Source organism: Capricornis sumatraensis, chromosome 7 (assembly GCF_032405125.1).
Source record: "Capricornis sumatraensis isolate serow.1 chromosome 7, serow.2, whole genome shotgun sequence".
NCBI lineage: Eukaryota > Metazoa > Chordata > Mammalia > Artiodactyla > Bovidae > Capricornis > Capricornis sumatraensis.
The window spans coordinates 7544085-7569346 of NC_091075.1; the positions used below are offsets into that span (position 1 = coordinate 7544085).

Consider the following 25262-nt stretch of genomic DNA (forward strand, 5'->3'; position numbering starts at 1 on the left):
ATTTAAATAATACTCTTTCACTTAACCAGTATTCCTTTTCTTCCAAAGATTACAAAGAAAATTCTTTACAGTGCACAGATCTCATATTATTCTCAGAATTTTTATCAGCAAATATGTTTTCAGCTCCTTTTGAACTCCATGTGTATGAGAAAAACACTGCTGTCCAAAAGAAGACTCCCTTCCGTTTTTAGAGCCGGGGGGTCAGACTGTGTTGTACGGTATCACTTTTGATAGCCAGCCACTGACTTAGGTTTCTTGTTCATCGTCATATAGCGTTATGCTTCAGTGTGAGTGTGACGTATTCTGTGTCACTGGAATAGGGATGTTGGAATATGATTGGGAAATGTATTAATTGAAGGCAGAATGATTTCGTACCTACATAACCAAAAGCCTAAATTAAAAGGGCTTAAACTGCGATGTTTATTAAGTCCCATGACAAGACTTTTAGAGGTCAGGCCAACCTGAGATTGGTTCATGCAGGGGCTCAGCAGGGTCTTTTGTAGCCCAGGGTCTCCCATCTCTCCTGCTGTCCTCAGCCGGCTCCTTAGGCACCACCTCCACACACGGAGACCTCAGCAGACAGAAGAGGCCTTCTTCTGAATCCCCTGCAGATTCACTTGCTCTTCAGTAACCGCCAGCGTGACATGTGCTCCAGTCTAAACCTGTCCAAAGGAAATGGAGTTGCATTCATTGGCTGAGCCTAGCAGTTCCCACCGGAGAAGGCAATGGCACCCCACTCCAGCATTCTAGCATGGAAAATCCCGTGGACGGAGGAGCCTGGTGGGCTGCAGTCCATGGGGCCGCTAAGAGTCAGACACGACTAACCGACTTCACTTTCACCTTTCACTTTCATGCACTGGAGAAGGAAATGGCAACCCACTCCAGTGTTCTTGCCTGGAGAATCCCAGGGACGGGAGAGCCTGGTGGGCTGCCGTCTATGGGGTTGCACACAGTTGGACACAACTGAAGTGACTTAGCAGCAGCAGTTCCCACATAGGTCTGCATATGAGAACCTCCTGGGGATCCTTTGAAAACGCCAGATCCCAGATCCCAGTCCAGTGTAGTCACACTCCCTGGGGGATGGGTCACCAGCATGCACAGGTTTTGAAGCTCCCTGATTACAGGGCAGGCCGGATCCAGGCCAAGGCTGTGCCTGATGCACGTTCCCGCTCTTGGCTGAGCTCTCAGTTTTCTGTTGTGAGTTTGACCATGGGAGGCGGGGTGTGGGGAGAGGGGGCCACAGGGTCACCACAGACCCTGACCCTGGAGGAAGAGGGGCTTATCTCTCTGTCCTAGTGTGTAAACCTTGGTCATATTTTAAACTAATATTTCTGCATATAAGAATAACCATACCAAATTTGCAGCATTGCTTAACCATTAAATGGGGGTGAAAATCCTCCTCTAAAGTCCCTAGTACTTTGCCAACCACAAAGTAGGCCGTTTGTTAGCATGACCATAGTGTCCTTGTGGTAAAGCATAAGTAATAAAAGGGGACATAGAAGTTATTGCTGCTGTTGTAATTATTATGATGGTAATTATTACTTGAGAGGATGGAGGGCCAGATCAGAAGTTTTCACTGCTGGCTGCACATTAGAAGTACCTCAAGAGTTTTTAAAAAGCGCCAATGCCTGGTCCCATTCAAGACCAGTTAAGTCATTCTCTCTGGGGCAAGACCCATCATCAGTATTTTAGAAAAAATTCTCACATGATTTGACTATGCAGGCAGTTATGAAATCCTCTAGGCTGGAGATTACAAGAGTGAAGGTGTGAAGGAAATTCTAGTTCCCTTGACTTATCTGGCTGTCTCAAATGGACCAGGTTGAGTGATCCCTGTGGTGGCTAGAAAACATGGCTTGTGAGCTAGTTCAGGCAGTTCTTGGCTCGCTTCATGCCAGGCCAGCTCTTTGTCACCTCTGTGCTCTCAGTGGTAGGACCTTTCTTCCAGCCGTGTCACTTCCACACATTATTCTATAGGCCTCCAGAGTGGAGGAATTAAAAAGCCATGGAGTGCTTCCTTGTTGCTATTTAAAGTCTATATAGAACACTTCAGTATAAAAATTATGTGCTGTTTACTGTACACATTTAAAATTTTCTGTATGTGAATTGTGCAGTATATTTTCCTAGTTTCCAGAAACTGTGTTTTCCATTAGCTACAATGCAAGATCAGTTATGGATGTGTTGTGCAGAAACCTGCTCTAAACATTCTGCTAGCTTTCTTCAGGCTTCCCGAAGAGTTACAGTTTTTAGGTGCATTGTTTACTAGGCCATGGGTATGTTTTGTCTTATGTTGAAAGATCACACTAGCTATTAAAATAAGATGGTGACTAAAAAGCCATAAAAGCTATAAACATCTGTAAAAGAAGTTTTCTAGGCAAGGCTGCTCATTAGTGGGAACCTGGGACCGTGTTGATCGTGTGCAGCTGGCTGTGCACGCTCAGAAATGGGGCGGTTAGGAGGAACTGTGGGATACACGGCCTGCTGTCCGGTGGGCCCGCCCTGTCCCTTTGTCCTATGTAATATAACCTGCGGGGCCGCCCTCACCAACCCGCCTCAAAATTCCACCTGCAGTTCGGTTGCAACTTAGATGTTTTATAGAACCAAGTTGTCACCTTTTGGTCACAAAGCTGGTTGTTACTGAGAATCAGGTGGCTCCTATGAACAGTCTGGAAATTTCAGCGTGGGCGTCCCAGTGTCTGCCATGCTGAGAAGCACACGTCCTGGCTGACCTCTGGTCACAGTCAGAGCTGCTGCAGGGCGCTCCTGGTGCTTTCTGTTCCTCGGAGGGTCTGGCACGTGGAATCCCATGTGAGGTCCAGATGCTGACCCAGGTACATAGATGACCCTGGTCTATAGGAGCACAAGACGTTTCCTGCTCTGGACACATATCTGAGCAAACAAGCTGGGCGTGTGGGGCTGGGAGAACAGAGCTGGGTTTCGGACTCTGCTGCTGGCAAGACCGTGTCTTGTGGCTGATGTGAGGGTAGTCGGGGGAGCACTGGGTCATCTCTGAGAAGCTGTCTCTGAGACAGGGTTTCTGACTTTTGAGGGGGCCAATTTTTACCCAGTTCATCTTCATGATGTCAAAAGTAGTCCCTCTAAAAAAAAAAAAAGACAATCTTTCAAGCAGTATGGTGACGTTTTAAGTTTTAAAATAACATAAAAGCAAAAAAAACTCCTTTTAACTTTTTATGAAGAAAATTTCAAACCTGCAGAAGCAGAGAATAGGGTAATGCAGCTCCATGTACCCCCGTCCAGGTTCAAATAAATTTTTCTTTCTTTCTCCATTTATAACCTTCTCACCACCTGCAGCCATGAAGGTTGGAATTTTTATATTCCAAGTAATATTAAAATGATGTTTAATTCAAGGATTAGGTATAATTATATTTTAGAATTTGAACAACTGGCTGATAAAATGAAATCATGGACATCTTATGATCATATATTTTCATTCTACACTAGTGTTATTCAAAGTGTGGATGAAAAAAATAGTACCAGCCCATAAACTCTTTGTTTCTAATCTGTGATAACTATGAAAATTGTGAGGCAGTGTCTAGAACTTTTATAGCATTTTGACATTGTTGCACATCTAACTACATGATAATTTTATTTCAGTAATTAAAATGTGTTTTAGAAAAGTACCAGTCATCAGCAACATTGAGAAAAATACAATCTTTGACTGTGGATAGTTTCAAAAGCATTCTCTTGTACAGTGCTTCTGTGATTTTGCCACTCAAGATAATTTTGGTGTTGGCAACATCCAGAGATCTTTTTAAAAAAAATTTGTTTCATCTTGGAATATAGCTGATTAATATTATGTTTGCTCTCTACATCTGTGTTTGTATTTCTTCTTTGAAAATAGTTTCATCTGTACCATTTTCCTAGATTCTAAATATATGTGTTAATACATGATATTTGTTTTTCTCTTTCTTACTTACTTCACTCTGTGTGATAGACTTTAGGTCCATCTGTGTCTCTGCAAATGGCACAGTTTCATTTTTTATGGCTGAGTAATACTCCATTGTATCTATGTACTGCATCTTCTTTGTCCAGTCCTCTACTGATGGACATTTAGGTTGCTTCTATCTCCTGACTATTGTAAATGAACACTGGGGTCTATGTGTCTTTCTGAATTGTGATTTTCTCAGGATATATGCCCAGGGATGGAATTACTGGTCATATATTAGTTCTGTTTGTAGTTTTATAAGGAACCTCCATACTTTTCTCCATAATAACTGTTCCAATTTACATTGCCAATACCAGTGTAGGGGATTGCTTTTTATTCACACCCTTTCCAACATTTATTGTTTGTAGGTTTTTTGATGATAGCTATTCTGACCTGCCTCTTGAGAAACCTATATGCAGGTCAAGAAGCAACAGTTAGAACTGGACATGGGACGACAGACTGGTTCCAAATAGGAAAAGGAGTACGTGAAGGCTGTATATTGTCACCCTGCTTGTTTAACTTCTATGCAGAGTACATCATGAGAAACGCTGGGCTGGAAGAAGCACAAGCTGGAATCAAGATTGTCGTGAGAAGTATCAATAACCTCAGATGCAGATGACACCACCCTTATGGCAGAAAGTGAAGAGGAGCTAAAAAGCCTCTTGATGAAAGTGAAAGGGGAGAGTGAAAAAGTTGGCTTAAAGCTCAAGATTCAGAAAACAAAGATCATGGCATCTGGTCCCATCATTTCATGGGAAATAGATGGGGAAACAGTGGAAACAGTGTCAGACTTTATTTTTGGGGGCTCCAAAATCACTGCAGATGGTGACTGCAGCCATGAAATTAAAAGACGCTTACTCCTTGAAAGAAAAGTTATGACAAGCTAGATAGCATATTCAAAAGCAGAGACATTTCTTTGCCGACTAAGGTCCATCTAGTCAAGGCTATGGTTTTTCCAGTGGTCATGTATGGATGTGAGAGTTGGACTGTGAAGAAGGCTGAGCGCCAAAGAATTGATGCTTTTGAACTGTGGTGTTGGAGAAGACTCTTGAGAGTCCCTTGGACTGCAAGGAGATCCAACCAGTCCATTCTGAAGGAGATCAGCCCTGGGATTTCTTTGGAGGGATTGATGCTGAAGCTGAAACTCCAGTACTTTGGCCACCTCATGTGAAGGGTTGACTCATTGGAAAAGCCCCTGATGCTGGGAAGGATTGGGAGCAGGAGGAGAAGGGGACGACAGAGGGCGAGATGGCGGGATGGCATCACTGACTCGATGGACGTGAGTCTCAGTGAACTCCGGGAGTTGGTGATGGACAGGGAGGCCTGGCATGCTGTGATTCATGGGGTTGCAAAGAGTCGGACACGACCGAACGACTGAACTGAACTGAAGTGATTCTGATTGGTGTGAGGTGAAAAACTTCCTGTAGTTGTGATTGGCATTTCTCTAATAATTAGTGATGTTGAACATCTGATGGTGTGTTTGTTGGCCATTTGTATGTCTTTGGAGAAATGTTTATTTATCTTCTACCCATTTTTTTATTGGGTTGTTTGATTTCTTGATGTTGAGCTGCATGAGCTGTTTGTGTATTTTGGACATTGATCCCTTGTTAGTTGCTTCATTTGCAAATATTTTCTACCATTCTGAGGGTTGTCTTTCATCTTGTTTGTGATTTCTTTTGCTGTTTAAAAGCTTTGAAGTTTTGCTGCTGCTGTTGCTGTTAAGTCACTTCAGTCATGTCTGACTCTGTGCGACCCCATAGACGGCACCCCACCAGGCTCCCCCGTCCCTGGGATTCTCCAGGCAAGAACACTGGACTGGGTTGCCATTTCCTTCTCCAATGCATGAAAGTGAAAAGTGAAAGTGAAGTCGCTCAGTCCTCTCCGACTCTTCGTGACCCCATGGACTGCCGCCTACCATGCTCCTCCATCCATGGGATTTTCCAGGCAAGAGTCCTGGAGTGGGGTGCCATCGCCTTCTCCTTGAAGTTTTGCTAGGTCCCATTTTTGTTTTTATTTTCTTAACTCTAGGAAGTGAGTCAAAAAGATCTTGCTGTGATTTATGTCAAAGAATGTTCCTTCTATTTTTTTTCTCTAAGAGTTTTATACTATCCATCCTTATGTTTAGGTCTTTAATCCATTTTAAGTTTGTTTTTGCGTATAATGTTAGAGAGTGTTCTAATTTCATTTTTTTAACATGTAGCTGTCCAGTTTTGCAGGCACCATTTCTTGAAGAGGCTGTCTTCATTGTATATTCTTGCTTCCTTTGTCATAGATTAGGTGACCATAGGCATGTAGGTTTATCTCTGGGCTTTCTTTCCTGTTCCATTGATCTATATTTCTTTTTTTTTTGTCAGTACCATGCTGTCTTAATTACTGTGGCTTTGTAGTATAATCTGAAGTCAGGGAGCCTGGTTCTTCTCACTTTATTTTTCTTTCTCAAGATTTCTTTGGCTCTTCAGGGTCACTTGTGTTTCCATACAAATTGTAAAAAAAAATTTTGATTTAACTCTGCAAAAAATACCATTGGTAACTTGATAGGAATTGCATTGTATATGTAGATTGCTTTGGGTTAGTCAGTTGTGTTGGTCAGTCAGTTCAGTCGCTCAGTTGTGTCTGACTATTTGCAATTCCATGGACTACAGCACGCCAGGCCTCCCTGTCCATTACCAACTCTCAGAGTTCACCTAAACTCATGTCTATTGAGTCGGTGATACCATCCAACCATCTCATCCTTTGTCATCCCCTTCTCCTCCCACCTTCAATATTTCCCAGCATCAGGGTCCTTTCAAATAAGCCAGTTCTTCACATAAGGAGGTGAAAGTATTGGAGTTTCAGCTTTAGAATCAGTCCTTCCAATGCACACCCGGACTGATCTCATTTAGGATGGACTGGTTGGATCTCCTTGCAGTCCAAGTCACTCTCAAGAGTCTTCTCCAACACCACAGTTCAGAAACATCAATTCTTTGGCACTCAGCTTTCTTTATAGTCCAACTCTCATATCCATACATGACCACTGGAAAAACCATAGCCTTGACTAGATCGACGTTTGTTGGCAAAGTAATGTCTCTGCTTCTTAATATGCTGTCTAGGTTGGTCATAACTTTCCTTCCAAGGAGTAAGCATCTTAATTTCATGGCTGCAGTCACCATCTGCAGTGATTTTGGAGCCCGAAAAAGTAAAGTCAGCCACTGTGTCCACCATTTCCCCATCTATTTGCCATGAAGTGATGGGACCGGATGCCATGATCTTAGTTTTCTGAATGTTGAGCTTTAAGCCAACTTTTTCACTCTCCTCTTTCACTTTCATCGAGAGGCTCTTTAGTTCTTCTTCACTTTCTGCTATAAGGGTGGTGTCATCTGCATACCTGAGGTTATTGATATTTCTCTTGGCAATCTTGATTCCAGCTTGTGCTTCTTCCAGCCAGCATTTCTCATGATGTGCTCTGCATATAAGTTAAATAAGCAGGGTGACAATATACAGCCTTGACATACTCCTTTTCCTATTTGGAACCAGTCTGTTGTTCCATGTTCATTTCTAACTGTTGATTCTTGACCTGCATATAGGTTTCTCAAGAGGCAGGTCAGGTGGTCTGGTATTCCCATCTCTTGAAGTATTGTGATCCACACAGTCAAAGGCTTTGGCATAGTCAATAAAGCAGAAATAAATGTTTTTCTGGAATTCTCTTGCTTTTTTGATGATCCAGTGAATGCTGGCAATTTGATCTCTGGTTCCTCTGCCTTTTCTAAAACCAGCTTGAAGATCTGGAAGTTCATGGTTTGCTATTGCTGAAGCCTGGCTTGGAGAATATTGAGCATTGCTTTACTAGCATGTGAGATGAGTGCATGTCTGTGATAGTTTGAGCATTTTTCGTCTTTGCCTTTCTTTGGGATTGGAATGAAAGCTGACCTTTTCCAGTCCTGTGGCTACTGCTGAGTCTTCCAAATTTGCTGGCATATTGAATGCAGCAGTTTCACAGCATCATCTTTTAGTATTTGAAATAGCTCAACTGGAATTCCATCACCTCCACTAGCTTTGTTTATAATGATGCTTCCTAAGGCCCACTTGACTTCACACTCCAGGATGTCTGGCTCTAGGTGAGTGATCAGACCATTGTGATTGTCTGGGTCATGAAGATCTTTTTTGTACAGTTCTTCTGTGTATTCTTCCCACCTCTTCTTAATATCTTCTGCTTCTGTTAGGTCCCTACCATTTCTGTCCTTTATTGAGCCCATCTTTGCATGAAATGTTCCCTCGGTATCTCTGATTTTCTTGAAGAGATCTCTAGTCTTTCCCTTTCTGTGGGGTTGGGTAGTATAGTCATTTTCACAGTATTCTTCCAGTCCATGAACATGGTCTATCTCTCCATCTCTTTGTGTCAGCTTCAGTTCCTTTCATCAGTGTCTTATAGTTTTCTGCATACAAGTCTTTTGCCTCCTTATGTAGGTTTATTCCTATGTATTTTATTCTTTTTGTTGCAGTGGCATATGGGATTGTTACCATGATTTCTCTCTGATTTTCAAAGTTAAATGCAACAGATTTCTGTTTATAGTTTGTTCAACATTAATTTTCTTTTTATAAATATTCATGTGGCTGCATCGGGTCTTAGTTGTGGCACATGGGACCTTCATTGCCTCACGCGGGGTCCTTTGTTGGGGTGTGAGGACTCTCTAATTCTGGCTCCTGGCTCAGCTGTTGCAGTGCATGGGCTTACTTGTCCCTCATCATGTGGGATCTTAGTTTCCTGACCAGGGTTTAAACCTGCATCCCCTGGATTGCAAGGTGGACCCTTAATCACTCTACCACCAGGGATGTCCTTGTGCATTAATTTTGTATCCTACAGTTTTACCAGATTCATTGATTACCTCTAGAACTTTTCTGGTGGCATCTTTAGGATTTTCTGTGCATATCATATCATCTGCAGACAATGATGGTTTTACTTCTTTTCCAGTTTGGGTTCCTTTTAGTTGCTTTTCTTCTCAAATTGTCATGGCAGGGACTGCCAAAAGTGTGTTGAATAGTAGTGGGTAGAGTGGACATCCTTCTCTTGTTTATAGTCTTAAAGGAAATGCTTTCAGTTTTTCTTCAGAATCAAAGACCAGTATCACTAGTGAACATAGATGCAAAAATCCTCAACAAAATGCTAGCAAACAGAATCCAAAACTCCATTAAAAGGATCATATATATCATGATCAAGTGGAATTTATCCCAGGGATTCAAGGATTTTTCAGTATATATAAATCAATCAATGTGATATACCATAACAACCAATTGAAGAATAAAAACCATATAATCATCTTAATAGATGCAGAAAAAGCTTTTGACAAAATTCAATACCAGTTCATAATATATCTCTAGAAAGTGTGCATAAAATAATCTACCTCAACATAATAAAGGCCATGTGTGGCAAAGTAGCAGCAAACATCATTCTTAGTGGTGAAAAAACAGATATTTTGAGTAGTCCTAATTTGGGTATGTGTGCTATTTATATCTCCTGGACGCATAGGACAACCCCCTGCTCCATCACTAAACAAAAGATTACCTGCCCTAGATATCAGTAGTGCTGTGGCTGAGAAACCCTGCTCTAGACCCCAGTGGAACGTTATGCCTTGTCTAAGGAAGGTTTGGCAAATGGGTCTTTGTCAAGGTTGTGCAGTGCTTGCCAGTGCAGGAGATGCAAGAGACATGAGTGTGATCCTTGGGTTGGGAAGATCCCTAGATAAGGAAATGGCAGCCTATTCCAGTATTCTTGCCTGGAGAATTCCATGGACAGAGGAGCCAGGCGGGCTGCAGTCCATGGGATCGGAAACAGTCGGACACGACTGAGCATGCATGCATACATGCATGTCTTGTCAAGGTGCAAGCTGGAAAGAGGCCAAAATTGTCTGTGTATCATCTGGAGGCACCATATCCACTCTGGAGATTAGTGAGACATTTTGCAGATGGAAAAGTTTCAGGGTTATATGACATTGCCTGAAATCCTTTAAAAATATAATGCAGCCCTTTTATTTACAAGTTTCCCATTTTATCTCTGCCAAGTTTATAGTTTTTTCAACAGGAGGAAGTCAAGCACTGCTATGTTGCTGTTGCTGTTCAGTCACTAACTTGTGTCCAACTCATTGTGACCCCATAGACAGCAGTACACCAGGCTTCCCTGTCCTTCACTATCACCTAGAGCTTGCTCAAACTCATGTCCATTGAATCAGTGATGCCATCCAACCATCTCATTCTCTGTCGTCCCCTTCTCTTCCTACTTCAGTCTTTCCAACATCAGGGTCTTTTCCAGTGAGTAGGCTCTTCCCATCAGGTGGCCAAAATACAGGGTGGATTTCCTTTAGGATTGACTGGTTTGATCTCCTTGCTCTCCAGGGGACTCTCAAGAGTCTTCTCCAGCACCATAATGCAAAAGCATCAATTCTTCAGTGCTCAGCCTTCTTTATGGTCCAACTTGGACATCCACACATGACTACTGGAAAAACCATAGGTTTGACTACATGGACCTTTGTCAGCAAAGCAGTGTCTCTGCTTTTTAGGTCTCTGCCTAGGTTTGTCATAGCTTTCCTTCCAAGGAGCAAGCGGCATTTAATTTAAAGACGAGAAAATAAAATCTGCTTCCACTTTTTACCCTATTTGCTACTGCAAGGAGATCCAACCAGTCCATTCTAAAGGAGATCAGCCCTGGGTGTTCTTTGGAAGGAATGATGCTAAAGCTGAAACTGCAGTACTTTGGCCACCTCATGCAAAGAGTTGACTTATTGGAAAAGACTCTGATGCTGGGAGGGATTGGGGGCAGGAGGAGAAGGGAATGACCGAGGATGAGATGGCTGGATAGCATCACTGACTCAATGGACGCGAGTCTGAGTGAACTCCGGGAGTTGGTGATGGACAGGGAGGCCTGGCGTGCTGTGATTCATGGGGTCGCAAAGAGTCAGACACGACTGAGCGACTGAACTGAACTGAACTGATGGGACCAAATGTCATGATCTTTGTTTCTAGAATGTTGAGTTTTAAGCTAGCTTTTTCACTCTCCTCTTTTACCCTGATCAAGAGGCCCTTTAATTCTTCTCCACTTTATGCCATTAGAGAGGTATCATCTGCATATCTGTGGTTGTGGATGTTTCCCCCTGCAATCTTGATTGCAGCTTGTAATGCTTCCAGCGTGGCGGCATTTGGCATGATGAACTCTGCATATGGGCTTCCCTGTTGGCTTAGACGGTAAAGCATCTGCCTGCAGTGTGGGAGACCTGGGTTCGATCCCTGGATTGGGAAGATCCCTTGGAGAAGGAAATGGCAACCCACTCCACTACTCTTGGCTAGAAAATCCCATGGATGAAGGAGCCTGGTAGGCCACAGTCCATGGGGTTGCAAAGAGTCGGACACAACTGAGTTACTTCACTTTCACTCTGCATGTAAGTTAAGTATGGGTGACAATAAATAGCCTTGACGTACTCCTTTCCCAATTTTGAACCAGTTTGTTGTTTCACATCCAGTTCTAACTGTTTGTTGTTACCTGTGTACAGATTTATCAGGAGATAGGTGAGGTGGTTTGATATTCCCATTTCTTTAAGAATTTGCCACAGTTTGTCAGTGAAGCAGAAATATATGGTTTTTTTCTGGAATACTCTTGCTCTCTCTATGATCCAGAGACTATTGGTAATTTGATCTCTGGTTCCTCTGCCTTTTCTAAACCCAGCTGGTACTACTAAAAGTACTTGCTTCACATATTGCTGAAACCTAACTTGAAGGATTTTGGGCACGACCTTGCTAGCATGTGAAATAAGGTGCATTTGTACCATAGTTTGAATATTTTTTGGCACTGCCCTTCTTTGGAATTGGAGAGAAAACTGACCTTTTCCAGTCCTATGGCCACTGCTGAATTTTCCAAATTTACTGACATATTGAATGCAGCACTTTAACAGCATCATTTTTTAGGATTTTCAGTAGTTCAGCTGGAATTCCATCACCTCCACTAGCTTTGTTCATGGTAATGATTCCTAAGGCCCACTTGACATCCAGGATATCTGACTTTAGGTGAGTGATTACACTATGGTGGTTATCTCAGTTATTAAGACCTTTTTTGCATAGTTTTTCTGTGTATTCTTGCCACCTCTTCTTAATCTCTTCTGCTTCTGTTAGGTCGTTACTATTTCTGTCCTTCATTGTGCCCATCCTTTCATGAAATGTTCCCTTGATATCTCTGATTTTCTTGAAGAGATCTCTGGTCTTTCCCATTCTATTGTTTTCCTCTATTTCTTTGCATTGATCACTTAAGAAGGCCTCCTTGCCTCTCCTTGATATTCTCTGGAACTCTGCATTCAGTTTGGTATATTCCTTTTCTCCCTTGCATTTTGCTTCTATTCTTTTCTCAGCTATTTGTAAGTCTCCTCAGAAAACCACTTTGCCTTCTTGTATTTCGTTTTCTTTGGGATGGTTTTTGCCACTGCCTGCTATACAGTGTTATGAACCTCTGTCCATAGTTCTTCAGGCACTCTGTCTACCAGATCTGATCCCTTAAATGTATTTGTCACTTCCACTGTATAATCAAAAAATTTGATTTAGTTTATACCTGAATGGCCTACTGGTTTTCCCTACTTTCTTCAGTTTAAGCAATAAGGAGCTGATGGTCTGAGCCAGTCAGCTCCCAGTCTTGTTTTTGCTGACTGTATAGAGCTTCTCCATCTTTGACTGTAAAGAATATAATCAGTTTGATTTTGATATTGACCATCTGGTGATGTTCATGTGTAGTCGTCTCTTGTGTTGTTGGAAGAGAGGAGATTTACTATGACCAGTGCGTTCTTTTGACAAAACTGGTAGCCTTTGCCCTGCTTCATTTTGTACTCTAAAACCAAACTTGCCTGTTACTGTATCCAGGTATCTCTTGACTTCCTACTTTTGCATTCTGATCGCCTATGATGAAAAAGACATCTTATTTTGGTCTTAGTTCTAGAAGGTCTTGTAGATGGTCACAGAACCATTCAACTTTGCTTCTGGGACATAGAGTTGGATTACAGTGACTTTGAATGGTTTGCCTTGGAAATGAACTGAGAACATTCTGTTGTTTTTGAGATTGCACCCAAGTACTGCATTTTGGGGTCTTTTGTTGACCATGAGGGTTACTCCCATTTCTTCTAAGGGATTCTTAACCCACAATAGTAAATAATGGTCGTCTGAATTACATTTGCCTATTCCCGTTCATTTTAGTTCACTGATTACTAAGATGTTGATGTTCACTTGCCATGTCCTGCTGACCACATCCAGTTTACCCTGATTCATGGACCCTAACATTCCAAGGCTCTGTGTAGTGTGGTTCTTTACACCATTCGACTTTGCTTTCACCTGCAGGTACATCTATACTGAGCATCATTTCTGCTTTGGCTCAGCTGCTTCGTTCTTACTGGACCTATCAGAAAGTGCCCTCCATTCTTCCCCAGTAGCATATTGGTTGCCTTCCCATCTGGGAGTCTCATCTTCTGGGGTCACATTTTTTTTTTGCCTTTTGATACTATTAATGGGGTTCTCATGGCAAGAATACTGGAGTGGTTTGCCATTCCTCCTTCAGTAGACCACGTTTTGTCAGACCGCTTTTCACTATGACCTGTCCATCTTGGATGACCCTGACAATATGGCTCACAGCTTCATTCGGTTACACAAGCTCCTTTGCCACGGCAAGGCTGTGATCCATGAATGGGATCCACTGCTATAGCAGCTGAGAGAGTGGAGAACCCAAAACTTAAGAGAATCTTTATTTAGATATTTCATATCTAAAAAATTTATGACTTACCAAAATGAAATTCATGCATTTCAGAATTTCATAATTCATATATAAGAAATTCATGAACCTCTGCTTCATGAGGGGTTTTGGATTTCTTTTTAAGCTTAGATACAGGAGATGATTATCTGGTAAAAGCCTTTTTTCCTGAACTCTAACAGGGTAAATATTAACAGCTATGTGTGTGTTGTGCTTAGTTACTCAGTCATATCTGACTTTTTGTAATCCTATGGACTGTAGCCTGGCAGGCTCCTCTGTCTGTGGGGATTCTCCAGGCAAGAATACTGGAGAGTGGGTTGTCGTGCCTTCTTCCAGGGGATCTTCCCAACCCAGGGATCGAATCCAGGTCTCCCACATTGCAGGCGGATTCTTTACCAGCTGAGCCACAAGGGAAGCCCAAGAGTACTGGAGTGGGTAGCCTATCTCTTCTCCAGTGGATCTTCCTGACCCAGGAATCGAACTGAGGTTTCCTGCATTGCAAGTGGATTCTTAACCAGCTAAGCTACCAGGGAATAGCTAGCTGTAAGTTACCTTAATCTACAAAAAGTAATCAAATGAAATATGTAACAAAAGATAATTTAATTTTTACGTGTGTGTGTGTGTATGAGAGTGAGTCAGAGACATTTGTTTCTATATCTGATTTCTCCTCATGAGTATATTTTAAATTGACCTTGATATGCAAGTTGCTCACATGGAAATTATTTCATTAACAACATAGACACTCTTGGTCTCATTGCAGCTTTGAGCAAGACAAATAGAGAAAAGCTTTGTCCATCAAGTGCATTCATATAAGATATAACAACTGAGTGTTTCACAGCTTGAACCCACTCATAAGCAAACTGTATGTTCAGAACACCACAGACTCTGACAGTCCTCACCATATATCCCTAGTTGTCCTGGGTTCTTTTAATTGCTTACTAGGTTTCCTTTTTAATTGTATTGGAGTCAGGCTACCAGTGCCATGAAAAAGTTACTAATCAACATTGCATGATTTTCTGACATTGTTTATATTGACCTCTGACAACAAGGGAAAATGCTCACTTATATGTCATGTTTCTGTTTGATGTGGCCTAGCATGAAAACAGTCCTAGGGAACCTTTGGGTGGTGTGTCTGCAGATGTATATAATCTATCCACGATCCATCCTTGTCTTTGGTAGTCTGTGTGATAGTGGGGCATGCTTCTTTACCTCCTGGCAAGCAGTTCTTAACTACGAGGAAGCCTCCAATAAATTTCTGTTTCAAAGAACTTCAGCACTCAGATCCCTGCAAAATTTACAAACAGTGTGACTTCTTTTTTTCTTCAGAGCCCTCTCATGATGTTGAATTTTTTAAATTCAGTTTGTTTTGGCAAAAATGTAACATTTGAAGTTTCTGTTCTTTTAAGACATAGGTCTTTGCTCAGAAATATGACCTTTTATTAGCTGCATCACATGGTGTAGGGTATAGAGCTTTATAAATCCTACCTTCTGAATGAATTCTGCCAAATGTTATTTGATTAAAGCCTGGCTAATTAGACTGCTGATGAATTCTGCCTTTGATAGATGATGCTGTTTAACTGACAAACAGATTGTCTCCATTTAGTAAAGACTCCCCAGTTACAATGACAAAGGACAAGCTATTTGTCAGGTAATCTGTTTAATCATTTAGAAATAGAATTAATCAAGAACCTAATCATTTTTTCTCTAGTTAAATCTAGCTAATGAGTTAAAACATGTGATTTATACTATGCATTCCACTCCACTCTGAAACAGTGTTATAAACAATTTCCTTCCTACTTCTTTGGATTAGATTTTGTGCCCAATTTAAATTTTTCATAATGGAGAGAAAGATAGAAGAAGAGAAGTAATTCAGTTGGGATGTGACTAACGTTGAAATGATGGCACTGTGTGTGTTCTCTGTGGCAGAGGAGCGGTGGGGCTTTCGGAGGTCCAGCGGCAGCCAGACATGCCTGCCCCAGCCACATGAGCCTGCAGATGGTTTTCTGGTGTGCCCTCAAGAAGGCGGCATTTATTAATAGATACTCTGCTGCCTAACCTGATAGTAAGAAGTCAGAAGCCTGTTATGGCTTCCTAAGCTTTCTCTGTCACATGGTCCCCTGTCTTGTCACCACTGATTATCCAGCCATCATCTCCAGTGCACCTTATGGCAGGCATAGGCAGTGAAGATTAGAATTGAAGTTCTTGTGCACCCATGCACACAAGCCTGGATTCGTCTGGACTGTTAGGTTAGGGTTAAGTGTACGCAGGAACATTCTAGAGCAGCAAAGATCATTGTCACAATTTTCAGAGGAAGGAAAAGAAATAATAGAGCCTTTGTAATAATACACCCTGGACTACTCAGCTTATTCTCTCTGCTCCTCTGTGTTTACCATATGAAGATCGATATTTCTTTACCTTAGCTTATTGGGAGGAATGGAAGAAATTAGGAAGGAATGGAGATGAGGGTTTCTTTTTTGAGAAATAAAATGCGTTTATTTCCTTCTATTTTAGTTCATTTGATGTTCTTAAATTTAAGATAAGTGACCTGTAATATCCTGGCTCTTCCTCTGGTATAAACGCTTTTTTTTTTTTTCCCAGAGGAGGAAAATTTCTGACCTAAACACTTAGAACTACATATTTCCTTTAAAAATTTTTCTTTAAACTGGGCAACAGTTGAAGAGATAATAGATGCTAAGAATAATGCAACTTTTGAAAAGAGATTGCTCTTATTCAGACTAGAGGGGGAAAGCCGTAAACATATTCCTTAGATTGCCAAGAAAACAGTTACTTCTTTCTGTTGATTGTGTACAGCTAATTAAAATCTATTTTTCGTATCCTGAAAATTAGATGTACAGTTACTTTTATTTCTGGCAATATGGTAGACTTCATATCCTGGAAAAGATGCTCTATACAAAACACCTATCAATGCTGGATAAAATAAAGCAAACAGCAAATATATGAATAACAGCAAATAAAACAGTGTGATCTCCAGTACCCAACAGACAAAGCTGGAACCCAAGTCCAGAGTGTTGAGGTCAGGCTGAGGATGCAGTATCTTGCAGGGTGTCTGCAGTTTCAGTAAACTCAAGGCTTGATTTTTCATGGTGATAGAAACGGAGACATTTTTGGGTTCAGGTTAGATGGCAGGATGGAGCCATATTCCACCATAGTTCTGGGATACCAGAGAGGCTATGCTCAAAATGAATCAGAGACTGGAAATAATCTACCTTTGCCAAACAGATGCTTGGGACATTCAGTTGTTTTGAGCTAATTGCTGTCTAGAGAAAGAGGTCTCCATAGAGTTTGTAACCACAGCCCTTCCCTCAAGTGTGTTTGGAGTTCAGACTTAAAATGCTTGCCTGGCCAGAAACCCTTAGACAAGAAATAAACTTAAAATGATCCTTGATTGATAGCATCCTATGGTCCCTGGCAGAAGCGAACACAAATGCTGTCTGGAGGAACTTACCCTCAATCTGAGGGGTCACAGGATTTTAACAGATAAGGGCCACCAAACATGAGCTCATGATTCCAAATTCCAGGAACACCCAAGGAGACAAGAGCCATGAGCGGGAGACAGGAGAAACCCCAAGAAGCAGAACTGAACTTCAAAAGCACATAAGATAAGGGTTTATCTGATTTAAAAAATTATATAAATGCCTAGAATATTTTAAAATAGGCATGAGCAGCATGAAAAAAAAGGCAAGATTGTATTAAAAAGTAAGCATAATTGAAAAGAGCTAAATGGAAAGTTCTAGAACTTAAAAATACAATAACTCAAATGATCTTGTTAGATATTTAAGTTATTCATACCTGAAGAGAACTGATCAAGTGATTCTAAAGAAATACATAGAGTGCAGTACAAAGCGGAGAAGGCAGTGGCACCCCACTCCAGTACTCTTGCCTGGAAAATCCCATGGATGGAGGAGCCTGGTGGGCTGCAGTCCATGCTAAGGGTCAGACATGACTGAGCAACTTCCCTTTCACTTTTCACTTTCCTGCATTGGAGAAGGAAATGGCAACCCACTCCAGTGTTCTTGCCTGGAGAATCCCAGGGACGGGGGAGCCTGGTGGGCTGCCGTCTATGGTGTCTCACAGAGTCGGACACGACTGAAGTGACTTAGCAGCAGCAGCAGCAATACAAAGAGATGGAAATGGCTAAGACAGGTTAAGAAAAATGAGAAATAAAAAGACCTAATTGAGTTTATAGGCTTTCATTCAACAAAAATGGGAAACAAAGCCATTTTCAGTCAAAATCACAATTTACTCTCAGCTGATCCTTGGAAATTCAAATACATAAGAACACAGGAAAAGTAAAGAAATTTTTAGTGTGTAGATCTTCACAAGTCAGATCATCACAATGGTGTGATCACTCACCTAGAGCCAGACATTCTGGAATGGGAAGTCAAGTGGGCCTTAGGAAGCATCACTACAAACAAAGCTAGTGGTGGTGATAGAATTCCAGTTGAGCTATTTCAAATCCTGAAAGATTATGATGTGAAAATGCTGCACTCATTTTGCCAACAAATCTGGAAAACTCAGCAGTAGCCCACAGAACTGGAAAAGGTCAGTTTTTATTCCAATCCCAAAGAAAGGCAATGCCAAAGAATGCTCAAACTACCGCACAATTGCACTCATCTCACACTCTAGTAAGATAATGCTCAAATTTCTCCAAACCAGGCTTCAACAATACGTGAACCGTGAACTTCCAGATATTCAAGCTGGATTTAGAAAAGGCAGAGGAACCAGAGATTACATTACCAGCATTCACTGGATCATCAAAAAAGCAGGAGAGTTCCAGAAAAACATCTACGTCTGCTTTATTGACTATGCCAAAGCCTTTGACTGTGTGGATCACAACAAACTGTGGAACATTCTGAAAGAGATGGGAATACCAGACCACCTGACCTGCCTCTTGAGAAAACTGTATGCAGGTCAGGAAGCAACAGTTAGAACTGGACATGGAACAACAGACTGGTTCCAAATAGGAAAACGAGTACGTCAAGGCTGTATATTGTCACCCTGCTTATTTAACTTCTATGCAGAGTACATCATGAGAAACGCTGGCCTGGAAGAAGCACAAGCTGGAATCAAGATTGCTGGGAGAAATATCAGTAACCTCAGATATGCAGATGACACCACCCTTATGGCAGAAAGTGAAGAGGAACTGAAAAGCCTCTTGATGAAAGTGAAAGAGGAGAGTGAAAAGTTTGCTTAAAACTCAACATTCAGAAAAGTAAGATCATGGCAGCCAGTCCATTCAGTTCAGTTCAGTTCAGTTCAGTCACTCAATCATGTCCAACTCTTTGAAACCCCAAGAATTGCAGCACACCAGGCCTCCCTGTCCATGACCAACTCCTTCATGGCAAATAGAGGGGGAAACACTGGAAACAGTGGCTGACTTTATTTGGGGGCTCCAAAATCACTGCAGATGGTGACTGCAGCCATGAAATTAAAAGATACTTATTCCTTGTAAGGAAAATTATGACCAACCTAAACAGTATATTAAAAAGCAGAGACATTACTTTGCCAACAAAAGTCCATCTAGTCAAGGCTATGGTTTTTCTAGTAGTCATGTATGGATGTGAGAGTTGAACTATAAAGAAAGCTGAGTGTTGAAGAATTGATGCTTTTGAACTGTGGTGTTGGGGAAGACTCTTGAGAGTCCCTTGGACTGCAAGGAGATCCAACCAGTCCATTCTAAAGGAGATCAGTCCTGGGTGTTCATTGGAAGGACTGATTCTAAAGCTGAAACTCCAGTACTTTGGCCACCTCCTTTGAAGAGTTGACTCATTGGAAAAGACCCTGATGTAGGGAGGGATTGGGGACAGGAGGAGAAGGGGACAACAGAGGATGAGATGGTTGGATGGCATCACCGACTCGATGGACATGAGTTTGAGTGAACTCTGGGAGTTGGTGATGGACAGGGAGGCCTGGCGTGCTGTGATTCATGGGATCGCAAAGAGTCAGACACAACTGAGCAACTGAACTGAACACATAACATGAAAAGGCATTCTATACATGGCATACTAATTAGTACATGGGAAAACATATGAACTTTAGATTATGTTAAACATACATAGTAGAGCTTCTCTGGTAGCTCAGACAGTAAAGCGTCTGCCCACCATGCGAGAGACCCAGGTTCAATCCCTCGGTTGGGAAGATCCCGTGTAGAAGGAAATGGCAACCCACTCCAGTACTCTTGCCTGGAAAATTCCATGGACTGAGGAGCCTGATAGGCTACAGTCCATGGGGTTGCAAAGAGTCGGACATGACTGAGCCACTTCACTGACAGTAAAAAAAAAATTTAAGGTAAACCATGAAAAGAGTAGAGATGAGTCTGTAAGTTCTACAATAGCACGGGATCAACCCAAAACATGTAAGAAAATATAAGGGAGAAAATCTCAGGAAACAGCAGATAAAAGCAAAGCACAAAATAAAATGTTAGAAACTATTTAAATATATTATTAATAATGATAAATATTAAATAAATATCCTGTTGTATTTTATTATAATGGTGATATATTCTCACATATAAAATTTAAACAATAAGAAAAAGTAATAAAAAGCACAACTCACTAACTTGGAAAAGTTACATAAGTTTAGATTAAAATTTTTCAGTTGTATGGTATTTATAACAGATGCTCATCGTACCTAAGATATAGACTGTTTGAAAGTAAAACAGATGGAAATAAACTAGGCAAATACTATTTCCTCTATTTTTAAAGTGAGATATAGTTGACATATAACACCAAGTTTAAAGTGTGCAACGTTGATTTGGTATGTTTGTTTATTGCAATATGATTACATCATAGTGTTAGCTAAAACCTCCATCATGTCATATAATTATCATTTCTGTTGTAAGAACATTTAGGCTCTGGTCTTTTATCAGCTTTGCAGTATATACTACAGTACGGTTGACTATATTCACATTGCTGTGCATTGAGTCTCCAAACTTACCTTCTAACTCCAAATTTGTACCTTTGACCAACATTTCAACAAGTCTCCCAAACCTCACAAAATACTAATTTTAAAAAGCTTTTATAGCTATATTATTAACAAATTATTTTAAGGTGAAAAGGATGATATAGATAAAGAAAGTAACTTTCAAATGATAAAAGGTCCTTTTTCCCAGGAGTGTCATAGTTTTAAATTTATATATCATCATTGTGTACATGAGTTTCAAAATTTTTAACTACAGCAGTAGAATTCTAAGAATATACTAGATATTGAAGTGTAAAGTTGTTTTTAAAATGATGCATCGCATGTATACCCGTGGTTGATTCATGTCAATGTATGGCAAAACCAATACAGTATTGTAAATTTAAAAAAAAAAATTAAAGTCATTAAAAAAAAAAATAAAATAAAATGATGCATCTTTCTTTAAAAATATGTGTGTATTTGGCTGCTCCGGGTCTTACTTGTGGCACATGGAATCTTTGTTGCCATGCACAGGCTCATCGTTGCCACATGTAGGATCTTAATTCCCTGACCAGGGATCGAACCTGTGCGCCCGCGCTGGGAGCACAGAGTCTTAACCACCGGACCACCAGATGATTCCCTAAAATGGTTATTTGTTTTGTAGAGCTACTTGGCCCTTCCCTTTTCTGGGAATGCTGAAGGTGCAGTCCCGCCTCTAGATATACATACTGTAGGAAATTATGATTGCTCATCTGTGTTCAAGTATACACTTGTAAGAATGTTCAGAATAACATTATTTATAAGAATGAAAAATTGGTGAAAACTTGAATATCCATTGCAGCAGAATGTACATAAGCAAATTGTGGTGTTGCCATCGAATGTAATACTATACTCGTTGCTGCTAAGTCACTTCAGTCATGTCCGACTCTGTGCGACCCCGTAGACGGCAGCCCACCAGGCTCCTCTGTCCCTGGGATTCTCCAGGCAAGAACACTGGAGTTGGTTGCCATTTCCTTCTCCAATGCATAAAAGTGAAAAGTGAAAGTGTAGTCACTCAATCCTGTCCAACTCTTTGCGACCCCATGGACTGTAGCCTACCAGGCTCCTCCATCCATGGGATTTTCCAGGCAAGAGTACTGGAGTGAGTTGCCATTTCCTTCTCCACTATACTCATTAAGAATGAATAAATAGGAGGTACATGTGTTCATAAAAATATTCCATTTCTTAAGCTAGCTGATGGGTGTACATATGTGATTATTTACATACTGTTTTGTAGGTCTGAATATTTTTATAATAGTCTTTTAAATACTAAGGGGAAACTATACAAAGAAACATGATATTTAAAACTATATACATAGTACCTCAATTCAAAAAGCATCTACAGCAATATTTTAAGCTATATTTGAAAAAAAATCTTATTGCAATTTTAAACAAATCTTTTTATCAATGCTCTATTTAGTAACTGGCCAGCTGTTTTAATGAAACAATGTGAATTAATTTATTTTGCAATTTATTTCAAGCTTAAAAGATGATGACTTAAGTTTCTGGTATCAAGATGGCTAAGGAATTTGGGTATTTTTTTTCCTTGTTCTGTGGAGATACTCTTTTCCTTAAGAGTCTATGATCAGCTATAAATAATGCCTCATTTTTAAAAGTAATTTAGATTTTTTAAAAGAACATCCTTCCTAGGAAAAAAATAGTGGACAATATGAAAATTCTTAAAGTCACAGTCTAGTTCTAAGGTCTTAAACTTACCCTCAAAATTTGTTAAACTTTGCTCTGGGCTTTCATTTTCAGGAATCCCTTTGAGACAGTGAACAGTTTGCAGCATGTAAGCCAGGGGTCCCAAACTGTTTTGTTCGATGATGCCCTTTTAGCAGGCTCTCCAAGATGGAAAGAAAACCTCAGAGTTCAGTCTAGCAAGTGGTTAGGTCACAGCAATCCTGCAGAATCTTCCTTTGGACAGTCAGGACTGAATGGAAAAAAAGGTAGTGACTCCGATGCTGGAGCTGTGAACCACGTGGTAGTCTTAAGGCTGCCCAACAGGTTTTGTGTACTCCTGTTTTCCGCTGCAGATTTATAAGAATTCATGGCACCTGTGAGTGTGGTGCTGCACCTTGCAGAACTAGCTAAAATGTGCTCCGATGTACCCCTTCCTGAGGATGGCCCTGCACTCACTCGCATTCCTGGCCTCTTCCCTGACTGCAGGAGAAGCCGTACAAGTGCTCAGAGTGCGGCAAGGCCTTCAGCCAGAAGCGCGGCCTGGACGAGCACACGAGGACGCATACCGGGGAGAAGCCTTTCCAGTGCGACGTGAGTGTGCTTCCCTGCTTCCTGTCGTCCTCCTGTAACCTCCAGAGACAGGAGATACACACGTGGGAATGTAGCCATGCGTCCTTTCGTGCACGTGTGAGTGAGTGAGTGTGTGTGTGTGTGTGTGTGTACACACTTTACAGTGCTAGTCTATTAATGTCTTGTTCTCCTTATTCCTTTTGATTGCATAGTCTGTGTAACCACATTGTAGCATGTTTTTTTACCCTAGTTTTCTGGCAGCCCATGAACTTCGATTTTCTTTAAGACATACTTGTACCCTGTTTTAATGCAATTGAGTTGTTATTCTAAGGTATAAATGCATGATGACTAAGACAGGTTTCATGTGTCTGGCCAAGTCTTTTGATAGGTTGATTATAGTTAACCAGAAATTTAACTGGTTATAGATATTTTTATTTATTTTGTTAAAGCCAAACAATGAATTTCTAAAACAAGTATAAACTGCTTTAAAAAGTGTCACTGCTGATTGCTTAGATTTTCTGCTTATGACATTTGAAGTGAAATGAAATTATCAATGTAGTTGTTCACATTATTAATGAAAGGACAGAAATACTACCCTTGTCAGTAAAATGAATTGGATCATTGATTAATTTAGAGAAAAATGGTTTATCGATGAACAGTGTCACCATTTTCTTCTGTAAGGTTGACAATTGACAGAAAGTTGACACTGGTGTTAGGGAAAACACTTATTTCTAATACAGAAATAGCGAAAACAAAGTATTGTTGTAGTTTAGTATAAAAAGAAACTTTGAAGTTGTGATGTGTGATGTTGCCCAGTTCACAGTTACCTTTCAGTGTCAAGGGAGACTGGAGGACTCGCCCCCTTGGCATACTCTGCAGAGTAAAGGGTGGGGTAAGCAGTCTGTATGAATGGAAATCACAGACATATACACTGCTTTCCTTGTCTTTCCATGAAGCTCTGGTGGTAAGGTTAAGGCAGCAGTGTACTCCCAAGGGACTGCTTACAAAAAATACATTTATCAACAGTGAACTTCTGTTAAGAAGAGGACTATTGGTGGAAAACGAAATGCACACATGGAGAGCTCTATCCGGAACAGGGGGTACAGTCAGTTTAACAGCTTAATGGATTGAGTATTCAATCCATTGGTGCTTTCACTGGAATCATTTTCATAAAAACAAAACTTATTTGGATCATTTAGTTACACAACTACACAAGTGATACGAGAAATGAAATATTAACTGTATAATGACATCTTTCTACCATCACACTACCTGACTTTTATTTATGCTGAATATCTTTGTAGACTATTTCCTTAGTCTACTACTTCCTGGACCATGGTGTTATTTTTTTTAAAAATTATCTTACAAGCATGATGTTTTCCATCTACTTCTATCCCATTTACTTCTATCAGATGTTCATCTCTCTGGGCCTTATCTGCAGTCTGGACTGGTTTACTGAGGAAAGATGCAACTTTAATGCCTCCAAAACTTCCCTGAAATTCACTCTGCTCAGAGAACTGGCTGGCTGTTCAGTCTTGTCCTCTTAACCTACTTATTCGAGATAGAAGTCATCCTTTCTCACCCCGCTGCCAGCCAGCTCCTTCCTAAGTATTAACAGTTCTCAAATCCGTTGCCTCCTCTGTTTTGGTTCCCAGTAGCAGTGCGTAGCCTACACCCTCACCTCACTGCTTCTTATTACATCCAGCCTTCAATGTATGTGTTCCCCACCCCCACCAAGACGACTTTTTAAAAAATCAAAATGAAATTCACATAAAATTAACCATTTTAAAGTGCACCATTTATTGGCACTTAGTACATTGACAGTAACGTGCAGCCATCCCCTTTGTTCGAAAACATTTTACCATCTCCAAATAAAGTTCCACACTCTCCCCAGACCCTCACTCTCCCCAGACCCTGGCACGTGCCACTCTGCTCTTCTCTATATATCTACCTATATTTTGTATTTTTACTATAAGTGAATCATATAATATGTGACCTTTTATGACTGACTGATCTCACTTAGCACAATGTTCTCAAGGATAATCTACATTGTAGCTTATTTAGTGCATTACCTTTTATGGCTGAATGATATTCCATTTATGTATATGTCACGGTTTGTTTATCTGCGTCAGCTGATGAATGTTTGAGTTGTTTTTACTTTCTGACTATTGTGCATACTGCAGAAACAAAGGTGTTTATACATGTTTTAATTACCTGTTTTCAGTTATTTTTGTTAAGTACCTAGAAATGGAATTTCTGTGTCCATATGGTGATTCTGGGTTTGAGTTTTTGAGGAAATGCCATACTGCTTTTCACAGTAGCTGCACCCTTTTATATTCCCACCAGGAATACATGAGGATTCCA

The 25262-nt window shown here is 40.8% G+C and overlaps 1 protein-coding gene across 3 annotated transcripts in view; it reads left to right on the forward strand.

The window, feature by feature from the left end:
• Window positions 1–25262, forward strand: part of PRDM5 (PR/SET domain 5) — a 262625-nt gene that overhangs the window by 224223 nt on the left and 13140 nt on the right. For 2 of the 3 annotated variants that reach the window (XM_068975244.1, XM_068975245.1), the window contains one exon: window positions 22815–22919. The exons of the other annotated variant lie outside the window; for it this stretch is intronic. In XM_068975244.1, the coding sequence (XP_068831345.1) occupies window positions 22815–22919 (105 nt within the window). The remainder of the gene's footprint in view (window positions 1–22814; window positions 22920–25262) is intronic. 3 annotated transcript variants of the gene reach the window in all.